An 11,791-nucleotide genomic window follows, 5' to 3' on the forward strand; every position below is an offset into this window, starting at 1 on the left:
CCCAGGGCCACCTTGTCCTCAGCACACAGCCCCCCCACCCAGGGCCACCTTGTCCTCAGCACATAGCCTGCCCCCGGGGCCACCCTGACCTCAGCACAGCTGCACCCTCACTAGATAGGTGCACAAGCCAGTTCTCACACACAGCGACCTTCCCTTGACAGTTTTGGAAAGCTGTACCCCGGTAAGGAGCCCTAGTAGCACAATGGTCAAGCACTTAGCTACTAAGTAAAAGGTCAGTGGTTCAAACTCACCAGTCTATCTGCAGGAGAAAAAACCTGGCAACCTGCTCCTATAAAGACGACAGGCTTGGAAACCCCACGGGGGCGGTTCCACCCTGAGTTCTAATGCTGTGAACCGGAACTGACTCAACAGCACCCAGCAGCCTGACTGCCGGCCACGGGCACAGGCACTCAGCACCGGCTTTAATACTAACTGCGCAGAACTCCACCTGGCCACCTTCTGCAGCCGAACCACGAAGCCAGAACACCCATGCCTGCGGAGTGCTCCCCTACAGCTAACGCTCCACATACAAAAACCTGACCAGAGAGGTATTGTGTTCACACAGAATCGGCACGCTAGAACTTGTAACTGAAACCTATTCTCTGAAGGCACGTATCTTTGTCTCACTGGTGGAGACGTCACACAGTGTAGCCGTCTTGAGCTCCTTTTCAGAACCGTCTTTCCAGCCAACAGACAGAACACAAGACATGAAGGCACGGCAGCACCCTCGGCCCGGGCTTCCAGCCCCTTGTCTGAGCTGGGAAGAAGCACATGAGCGAGGCCACAGTCCCACGACTGCTGGCCACCAGAGCTAGAAGGGACACTGAGGAACCATGGGGCCGAACGGTGCCGCACTAATTGATCCAAGTGAACTGACCCCGGCTGAGGACAGCAGGGGCCCAGGAGCTCACCAGGGCCTACAATCACTGATCCCCAACAACCACACGAGTGAGGCACTCACATGAAATGCTGCAACAAAAAAGGTCAAAGCCAAGAAGTACAGGTTGGTGTCTACAAAAATGCCTTTCACTTCATCAGCATCCTTCTCTGAAAACCCTGCAAAGGAAAAACATATGTTGTAATATGAAATGGATAATTTTACTTAAGATTTGCCTACTATTACAAACTTATTTTACTATGTAAAAAATTATTCAAATCTTGTTAAAAGTTCATTGACCAAAATCGTGGCATTTCAGCTATGAGCTTCTGAATAAAGAAACACTTCAGGTAACTGCCAAGCATGTTCTCACAGCATAAAATAGCAGCAAGATCCCGGCGAGCTCCCTTATCAGAGTCACAGGGAGAAGCCGCCCTGAAGTACCAGGCTGCTCAGTCTGTGAAGACGTAAATAAGGGTCGGCCCTGAACGAGTCCTCAGTAAATAAAATGAAACCAAAGGCAGCTTTCATCTGCTGGTCTACGTTCAAACAAAAGTTTCCTTCAAGCTGCCTGCAACGTGGCCAGCTGAGGCCGGGTGTCCGGCACGGCGGACGCACCGAACTGCTGCAGGGAGTACACGGCGTCCTGCATGTGGATCCAGAAGCGCAGCTTGCCCAGCGAGATCTTGTCGTAGGACACAGTGAGCGGCAGCTCCGTGGTGGAGCGGTTTATGACCTAGAAGGAAGAACAGTAAATACTGCCCAGTCCAGAAATCACCGCTGAAGCCTCTAGGGGAACAGTGCATGTCCTCCACCGTCACCCTCGACAGCCCTCACTCCTGACCACATGGCCTGCCTCCAACCTCTCTGCTCCCATGCACTGTGCAGCCCTGGCCTGAGGGCTTGACATACAACAGTCACCACCTCAGGGGTGTCACCGTGGCTCTGCTCAGCCTGCAGTCTACTCAAGTCACAGTTCCAAGATGGGTCCCTTTCCATCAGCCCTGAGACGGCAATCCCAGCCTCCCCTCTCTCCGTCTCCCTGCATCCCGTCACACAGTCATCTCAAACAAAGCTGGTGTCCGCCTGCATGCTCACAGCCTCTCTCCCGAATGAAATGCTCCCCGTCCTCCTCTCCACCTCCCCGAACCCTATGCGTCTCTTCAGACCCGCATCCCTGTGCGAGCACAGCATTCCCCTGCCCGCTCTGCCTTGTGTCACTCTGTCAGCACCACAACAGGCCCTGCATGTCCAGCCAGCATCTGCTAAGAGCCTGCTGGGTAGAGGGCACTGAGCTGAGGGCAGGGGCTTAGCCCGAGCCCAAGGGAGCCGCTGGCCCTTTCCTGGAAGAACCGGAACCTGAGGAGCCACTGCACCTTCCCTGAAAGAACTGAACAGGGGGCCGTGGTGCTTCAGGAGCAGAGTTCTTCCTTTCTACGAGGAAGGCCTAAGTTTGATTCTGGGCCACTGCACCTCACGTGCAGCCATGCTTGTCCACGGCGGCTCATGTGTTGTTACGATGCTGAACCGTTTCAGTGGAGTTTCTAGACAGAGAAAGACCAGGAAGAAAAGCCTGGAGATCTCCTCCAACAGTGGGAGCTGCAACTGACCGAGGGGCTGATGCAGGACCGGGCAGCACTGCACTCACGGGCACGGGGTCACTCTGAGTCGGGGTGGACCTGAAGGCCGCTAACAACTGAACCCAAACAAACTCACCTGTCAAAAAGGACAGTGATGACCCACAATACACAGGACTTTCAAAAGGTATTTGTAAAGGGCTCAGCACACATACTAAGTGCCCAGCCGGCTGACCATTAACCAGCACTACTGACATTATCGTGCATTTCATTTCCCCTAACGGCCCAGAGAGCCGGGGCTGCTGCTGCCACGGCAGAAACAAGAGTATGAGAGCTGGAAGGGGGCTGCAGCCATGAAGCAGGAACAGTGTCCGTGCCCCCAGCACAGCCCAACCCTGCCCACGGGCCTCCGAGGCTCCGCCTATGCACGCAGTGTGGCTCAGGCACAGCCAACTCTCCTGCTCCGGCCCCACCGTGCAGGCCCAGCCCTGGGGGAAGCAGGCACCTGCTGAGGACGATGCTCAATTAACCCACACCTTCTGCCCAGGAATTAAGAAGAAACCGGACAAACATTCATAACCTGTTTCAAATAATGTGCTGTCCCTTCCACGAGGTCTCAGTAGCCAGCCGCCCAAAGGATGAAGTAAGTGTCTCCAGGTCCATTTTGTCCCTGAGGACACTGAGGATCCTGGGAGGTGCGTGGCTGGTCAAGATCCCCGAGCCAGCAAGCAGCGCGCAGACCATGAGGTCTTCTGGCAGCCACCCCAGCACAGCCCTCACACTCTAAAAGCAGCACCCTCCACTCTGTGGGAAAGGCATGCACCCAGGTTTGGAAACAATCCCACGACTATTTGTGCCAGGACTAAGGAGATGGCGCCGGATGCACATCCACATCTGACTAGTCTACCGCAGAGCACTGCAGATCACGGTATTTTAAAAAGAAACCCTCTTACCATCAAATCCTTCACTCGGTTGCTCAGCTGGTCGATGAACAGGATGGGGAGGTAATGGACAGTTTTTCCTAACTGGATCCTGTGATATTAAAACAGTGTAAGTGGGCATGAATACTGTCACCTTAGAAAAACAGTATGAGCCCAAGAAACGGGACTCCCCCAGTAGGAATGCTACCACTGTCTGAACTGCTTGTCAGTCACAATAACCCCAGGCCATACTCCTCCCAGACCAAAGCACAGGAATCCAATAACGTGCACCCATCAGAGACACTCCTCATTCCCTGTAACAGCCGTAGCAAAAGACAGGGAAGAACCAGCAGGTGAGAGGTTCACTACACTGTGAGACAACTTTACACAGGAAACTCATCACAACCGTTAAAAAAGGGACTGACAAAACTACTATGTACTGATACATATGGAACAATTGTCCATGGAAGCAGCAGCCAAAAAGTCAAAGAACACACTGCACTGGGTCAACATGCTGCAAAAGACCTCCCTGAAGTGTTAAAAAGCAAAGATACTACTTTGATGACTAATGCATGCCTAACCCAGGCCATATCTATCCACCTCTTCTTAGGTATGTGAAATCTGGATAAAGAAAAAAGGAAGATCGCAGAACTGAGGCATTCGAACTGTGGTGTTGACAAGAACACCGAACAGACAAATCAGCCTCAGAAGAAATACACCCAGAACGCTCCTTAGAAGTGTGACACCTCAGCTCGCTGACTTTGAAAACATCACCAGGAAAGACCAAGGACAATCATTTAACATAAGGCTCCCCCAAATATGGGAGACACAGGGTAATTTAAGTTGGTCTAACGTTTGAATTTCAACAGTTACATTTAACTAATAATGATGAGCAATTCTAAAGTCATGATCTAAAGATAAATTTTTAGTGTATTTAGATAAGTTTGTAACAACACAGGAGGCTAATACCCAGAATTGTTGGCTCGGGGTAGAGGCAGAGTTGGGCGAAGTGATTCCAGTTTACAAAACTATGATCTCCCAGTGCTGTCCATCATCACCACATGGACACTTTCACAAGGGCAAAGGGGAAGAGGCAGTGGTTCACATTTCCTTCCCTTGCCTCCCAACTTCCTGGTGACCATCTTGGTCAGTTCACCCACCAGACGGAGGAACTTTGTGCATCAGGCACCTGCCTTCCGGCCCCAATGGCACAGGACCTGAACACAGTTCCATCTTAGGGGCACAGATGTGATCCAGCCACCTCTGGACTTTAGTCAGCTGTAGTTCAGTTGGCTTCCCATTCCATCAAAGGAGGGGTCACCTCCCTTGCCATCAATTCAGGGAACCATGCCAGTGAGCTTCAGGCTGGCAACCCAATACTCGCTATTCCAGAATCTCCCTTCCACAGTGCCAGTTGGTCACAAGCAGGACAGGTGTCACTTACATCTTCATGTAGCGATGCACATCGGCAGGGAGAGAGGACCCGTCAAAGACAAAGTCATCCACCATCACGTTCAGTGTCAGCCTTGGCCGCCAGTGAGCAACAGGCTCGTCCAAGGCACTGGTCTGCTTCCTTTCAGCTTCGATTTGCTGTTACATGAAACGAAGGATTTATTAGGAAGAAGGAGACGAACACTGTCAGAAAGGGCAGCAGGTCAGCACCTTAACTTTGGACCGGCCTGGGCGTCCTGACCAACCCAACTAGGGAAAGAAGAGCTGGGTGTGAGGGGGTCATGGGCAGCCCTGTGGTTGCCAATTACCTTCCCCCCACTTCCATCTCTCAACAGAAGCCAAGTGGTGCTATTCCTGTCACAGGTGCTCACTGATCTCCCAGGCCCTTTTCTAAATGCTCACCCTAAGGAGGCCCACTTCTCAGGACATTTGTAGACTTCACAAATCTGGACATAAACACCACTATAATTTTAAAGCAGCTCTGGTAGTGTAGCCGCTAGAGCAGTAGGCTTCGAACCAAAAAGATGGTGGTTCAAACCCACCAGGTGCTCCACAGGAGAAAAGATGGGGCTATCTGCTTCCCTAAAGGCTGACAGCCTAGGAACTCCTATGGGGTCATTCTACTGTGTCCTATAGGGTTGTTGAGTTGGAATCAATTCGATGGCAGTGGGTTTGGCTGGATGCTGATATATAAGAACACTGGAAAGACTGCTTCTAAACCAAGTCCTTCCTCAAAAAAAGCCAATCCAGAAGAGAGAGTCAAAGGGGAAAATCTCAGTTCGTTTCAGGTCCACCTGAGTGCTCAGACAGAACAGTCTCATTGTACTGATCTGCTGGCAGGTGCAATTCAGCAACACGAGACTTCCCTCCTCTGACCCACAGCCCCTCAACAATCAATGCTGTGATTCTGTTTTCCTTTGCACATAGAATTTTCTACAGATGCATAAAATCTAATTTATACACACACCCTTCTCATAATTTAAAATTATACTCTTAGAATAAGCATTCAAGAATTGTCTAGCCCCAAGCTGCCATCTAGATGCAACAATGGGTCTCTCCTCGTCGAGAAGAAGAAAATCAAAATTAATGGAAACAATCAGTCCTAGCGACTGGTACACCATCCGATCTGCAACCTATACAACTATGAGACCAGAAGAATTAGATGGTGCCCAGCTACCACTGCCATCCACTTGGAAGGGATGTAGGAGATCCTACATAAAGAGGGAGAACAATGTGGTACAAAACTCAAAATCATTTGGAGGCAAAAAAAAAAAAAAAAAAAAGGTGGGGACCAGGTTGCTGGTCCAATAGAGCCTGGTGGAACCACTGAGACTATGGCCCCTAGCTGCCCTGCAGGTCTGGAATTGAAGCCACACCTGTGGTTTCCAGCTAAACAAAGTACAGGCATGTGAGTTAAACATTTACCTCAAGTAGACACACGCCCTGGAGAGAACAATCATGGGAGAAGGAAGGGCTGCTTATGCACAGGGAGACAGCTCAGGGCGCAGAAGAGTATGGAGGGATGGACACTGGGAGGAGGTAACTATGGGGAGGAAGTGGGAGGGGAGCTGTTGCATTGTAAATTTGGGTCAATGACATGAGACACAGTATATTATGTGAACTGCTGTATGAAAAGTGAATTTACTCTGCAAATCTTCACCCAAATCAAAATAAAATTAAAAAAAATAAAAAATAAAAATAAATGAAAAAAAAAAATTGTCTAGCCCTCTACACAGTTCACTGTGAGTTCACCAGCCGTATGTGATGACTTCAGATAAGGCAGTGGGGGCCCCATGCAGAGGGCACCCTGAACAGATCTCACGCTCCCTGGAATTGGGAGGGACCATGGATATGAGAACAAATGTAGTAAAAAATGCCAGTTGATTTCTTCAACTGCACGTCACTGGCAAAGTCAATAATGTGACACAAAAATGACCTGCACACCCAGTGAAACTAGGTAATTGGAAGGTAAATATGTAAGCCAGTAACATTCAAATGTTTTCCTCCAATAAAGGCCCAGGAACCCTAAGCACAGGCTGTGCATACACACATGTAACCATGTGTGTACAGACAAGCATGTGGTCGTGTGAGTACAGAAATGCAGGAGGACACGTGTAGACACGCATGTGGCCTTGCATGTACAGACACACATGAGGCTATGTGTGCACAAACCCGCACATATACACTTAAAAGGCAAGCAAATGGGCTTTGTTCTGGCCAGGCATCAACTTCAGAAACTGACCTGTGTAGCAGACTCCCCGGTGAGGAGATTGATTTCTTCGGGTTTGGGGACCATGTAGGTGGTAAGAGGACTTACGAGGTGCACCTGTTTCCCATCATGCCAGGGTAAGATCCCCGCATGATGGAGGAAGATGTAGGCGTACAGAGTCCCATTGTTCCTCGTTTTCTTTGGTACAGACACATTGACTGTCCTACAAGCAAACACATCATGTCAACCATGTACATGACATAGTCTGTGTCCAGACGCACTGTCCTAAAAGCACACACATCGTAATATCAACCGTGTACATGGCATAGTCTGTGTATAGACACACTGAATGTCCTAAAAGCACACACATCATAATGTCAACCACATACATGCATAGTCTGTGTTCAGACACTCTGACTGTCCTAGAAGCACACACATCATAATGTGAACCGTGTACATGGTATAGTCTGTGTACAGCACACTGACTGTCCTATAAGCAAACACATCATGATGTCAACCATGTACATGGTATAGTCTGTGTATAGCACACTGACTGTCCTAAAAGCACACACATCATAATGTCAACCGTGTACATGGTATAGACACACTGACTGTCAAAAGCAAACACATCATGATGTCAACCGTGTACATGGTACAGTCTGTGTATAGACACACTGAGTGACTTACAAGCAAACACATCAACCACATACATGGCATATTCTGTATACAGACACGCTGACTGTCCTATAAGCAAACAAATCATGACGTCAACCATGTACATGGCAGTCTGTGCACACACACAAAGCAGAAGCACGCAAACACTGCTACACCTAAGGCTGTTTCACACCAACCACCTGTAGCTCAGACACACTAAGAATGAAACTCATGAATGAAACTGCTGCTGACTCCTGAAAGCACGACATGGTGTTCACAGGGCCAGTGGTTTCTACTAACTCAAAACTGAAAAAGCAGAGCCAAGGCTCAGACCTGCCACCTGGCCCAGGTGCAGCCACCTTCCCAAGGAGGCTATGTTTACCCGACAGGAAACACTCGGAAACAGTGGGGGTAGGTTTTCGGGGTTTTGCTGATTTAAGTAAAGAAAAGATAGACTTCCCCGCCTCGGGTGCCTCCTGCCTGTGCAGGCATCACAGGGCCAAGCCAAGCAGAGCCCAGCTAGCTGGTGCCGCATGAGGGCAGAGACCGTGTGCTGGCCTCCATGCTCCGAAGCATGCTAGGTCCCCATGTAAACCACCACATTCCACCTGCTAAGACTACATGAGCTCTTCCTCCTCCCTGTTTAAAAATGTCAAAGCCAAAGTTCTAAGTAATTGTTGCTATCAGGAAAGACAAGACTCCTCAGCACCAAATAAAACCAGTGTCTCTCTCCCCCAGGCACCTCTGAGCAGCTTCCTGCCCCTCAGTGGGGACCATCGGGGGCAGTGTGCTGGGACCGTGCCTCATGCTGCACAGGAGCATCACTACTGCAGCAAACACTCTGCGACAGGCTCAGAGAGCATTTAAAGGAGATGGTATCATGAGCATGTCTTCTCATGAGCACTGATTTGGATGAAGGGAAGGGCAATGCACCGAAAGTGAGTGATCAACATAGTGGCACTGAGGAAGAGGAAGACACAGAGAGGTACCCAAAAGGTATAGACAATAAAGCTGAGCCCTTTAACATATGTAATACTACACTGTCAGTGACAACAAACAAACGTTTATCTATAGATTAATAGATGGGCAGACAGGCTGCATGATCAGGTACATCTAGGCAAACTTGGATACATCATGACCATATATAAGGTAGGCATATGATATTTCTACATACGTATTTGTACGTGCTATAAGAATGTCCAAATGTACAGTAGAGCTAACAAGGGGCAAAGTTATGATAACTTCTTGGCCACATACAACCACCCTGAGGGAGTGAGTAGTTGGACCTGTAGGCTCAGGACCATGGTTGCAGGGAACATCAAGCTCAATTGCCATAATACACTACAAAAAACACTGTTCTACATCCTACTGTGGTGAGTAGTGACTGGGGTCTTAAAAGCTTGCAAGCAGCCATCTAATATACAACAATGGGTCTCTCCTCATCCACAGTAAAGAAGAATGAAAAAAACCAAAGACACATGGAAACAATTAGTCTAAGGAACTAGAAGACCATGCGATCCTCAGCCTATATGACCATAAGACCAGAAGAACTAGATAGTGCCCGGCAACCACTGTCAACCACTCAGAAAGGGATCAGTGCCGGAAATCCTGAATAGAGTGGGAGAACAATGTGGAACAAAACTCAAAATCATAAAAGAAATCCCAGTTTACTGGTCTGATACACCTTGATGAGACCCCCTAGATTATGACCCCTAGCTACCCTTCAGTTCTGGAAGTGAACTCACTCCTGTGGCTTCCAGCCAAACGACAGACAGGCATATAGGGGGACCATTTATATTAGGTAGATACACTCCTTATAGTGATCAACTGTGGGTGAACAGAAGGACGGTGTTGGTACAGGGAGACAGCTCAGGGCAGGAATGCACAGGAAAGAAGGACACAGGGAAGAGGTAAATACAGGGAGGAAGTAGGAAGAGAATTGTTACATTGTGGGGAACTACAGTCCATGTCATGAGACAAAATATGTATGAACTGCTCTATGGAAAATGAATTTGCTCTGTAAACTTTAACCTAAATCACAACAAAAATTTTTTTAAAAAATAGAGCACTCCTTCTCTCCCGCCCGCATCTTTAGCAAGATAAGGCTAGGAGAAATGAAAACCTCACTATCTCAGTGCCTGGCACAGGAGGTAGAACTCAGGCCTATGAAATGAAACAGAACATTTTTTTAAAAGTGTGGACAGCGAAAAGCAAAAGTTGGAAGAGCCTGCATTTCCTGGAAGCTCAGAGAGGTCAGCTATTGGCCAAGGTTGCAGAGCCAAGATGGCCAAGCAGAAACTGGCCCTGCGGCCTGGGCCACGTGAAGCCTGTGTATTCTCCCCTCCCAGGTGCACCGTCTCTCTGGTACCCAAAGGGGACTAGGTGATGGGAGTATGTTTATTCCAGGCACAAAGTTACAAACTGTACTTACTAGCTTGTCTGATACCTCTCAGATAACACAGTCAAGAAGATAAGATCTTGAGAAGCAAATCACTTTTTAGGTATGTGTTGACTGTTTTATACATGGAACCACATGTTAACTGTAACTTTAGAAAGTACTCCACATACTCAGATATATTTTATGTTGTGTGACCCACGTTACATTTCACTCAATTATGATTTTCCGTTAGAACTCTTCTTTCTGTCCCCATCTCCTTCCCCTTGCAGGTAACTTAAGGGAGGAGGAGGTGACCACCACGAAACAGCAGCAGCTCTCTGTTCTCAACCAGGTCGTCCCCACCACGGCACCGGCTCTTTTAGAAACCCTCTGACTGGTGCTTGTCAGGCTGCAATCAAACACTGCACTTCTGACTTGGAGAATAAGCTTGAACAGCGCGTTCTTGTCACAGCCATTCCCTAAACGACAAATTCATCATCTGCCAAAAGCTCGTTTGTTTACACAGCACACACAGTTCTCCTGTTAAAACACACTCCTGCTTCTCCAAAGTCACCTCACTGTGAACACAAACAGCTTCAACAACAGTTCTCCCGGCTTCTCTGGTCACAGTAACCCCATCACCAACACTTCCACACTTAACCATACCTCTCAAATTTGGACTCCACGTCAAAGTCTTCCACGTTCAGTACCAGGTCGATGTTGTTCTCAGCACCAAGGTTGGACCTCGTGGTAGTGTACACACTCAGCTGGAAAGGGCCGAAAAAGGAAATTAGTTCTGCAAGGCCCCAGGTGGAAGACACCTACCAGTTACCCTGAGGACCAAGCGACCAGCCACTGAAAAGACTTCCTTTTGACTGGCAGAGACAGCAGATAACGGTTACATGGGCTGACAAGGTCTGGCTGAAGTTTTCAGCTAATGGGCACTGGGTAAAGGAAGTCTGGGGTGCCTCCTAATCAGGTGGTGAGAGGTACAGCCTGTGCTAGGCCATGATTCAAGCAGGGCCTTTAAGAAATGGGGTTTGGGAGAAGAGCCCCCAGCCCAATCTGGGGTCCCTGAACCCACGAGGGGAGCCCTAATGTAGTCCCAGGGTCACAACTAAGAGGAGGACCTCAGCCTAGCCTTGGGACACGGTTCAGGCGAAGAGTCCCGCAGCCCAGGATCTCTGCCCCCAAGAAGGGAGCCCTAATCCGGCTTCTGGGTCATGGCTCGGGGCTGGAGCCGCAGTCCCCGGGACACAGTTCGGGGAAGGGGTGCTCCAACCCACTTCCGGGGTCACGGCTTAGACGAAGATAGCTCCAGCCCAACCGTCAGTCACGGTGGAGGCAAGGGGAGTCCCAAGCCAGCCACGGGGTCACGCCCCAGGGGAGCCCAGCCCACAGCTCGGGAAACGGGAGCCGGAGAAGCGAGCTCGGGGGGCTAGGCTCGGGCACCAGCCAACAAAGTGAGCCGACAGTCCCCGGGCTCGGAGAGCGGCTGCGAGGCTCCGCCCGACGCTCACCTGCAGCTTGGGCCTCCGCGCCAGGTAGGGCTGGATGCAGTTGCCGTCGCCGGCGCACGGGCGGGTGTAGACGATGCCGTACATGACCCAGCAGGTGTGCACCACGTATACCACGAACACGCCCACGACCAGGCTCGTGAAGGAGCTGCGGCCGCTCCACATGGTGCCGCCGCCCCCAGCTCGGCTGAGGGACGCGCCGACCCCG

The 11,791-nt window shown here is 49.9% G+C and overlaps 1 protein-coding gene across 1 annotated transcript in view; it reads right to left on the minus strand.

Annotated features, from left to right (window-relative positions):
• The window catches only part of CLPTM1L (CLPTM1 like), a 27,614-nt gene extending 15,866 nt beyond the window's left edge, over positions 1-11,748 (minus strand). Inside the window, exons 1-7 of the mRNA XM_007951617.2 lie at positions 11,587-11,748; positions 10,733-10,833; positions 7,069-7,258; positions 4,819-4,964; positions 3,408-3,486; positions 1,496-1,613; positions 962-1,056 (exon numbers count right to left, since the gene is read on the minus strand). Coding sequence (XP_007949808.1) covers positions 962-1,056; positions 1,496-1,613; positions 3,408-3,486; positions 4,819-4,964; positions 7,069-7,258; positions 10,733-10,833; positions 11,587-11,748 — 891 coding nt within the window. The remainder of the gene's footprint in view (positions 1-961; positions 1,057-1,495; positions 1,614-3,407; positions 3,487-4,818; positions 4,965-7,068; positions 7,259-10,732; positions 10,834-11,586) is intronic.
• Positions 11,749-11,791: the final 43 nt, after the last annotated feature.

The sequence above is a fragment of the Orycteropus afer genome, unplaced genomic scaffold, assembly GCF_000298275.1.
Source record: "Orycteropus afer afer isolate SDZICR_OR568_19922 unplaced genomic scaffold, OryAfe1.0 scaffold00303, whole genome shotgun sequence".
Classification (NCBI taxonomy): Eukaryota; Metazoa; Chordata; class Mammalia; order Tubulidentata; family Orycteropodidae; genus Orycteropus; species Orycteropus afer.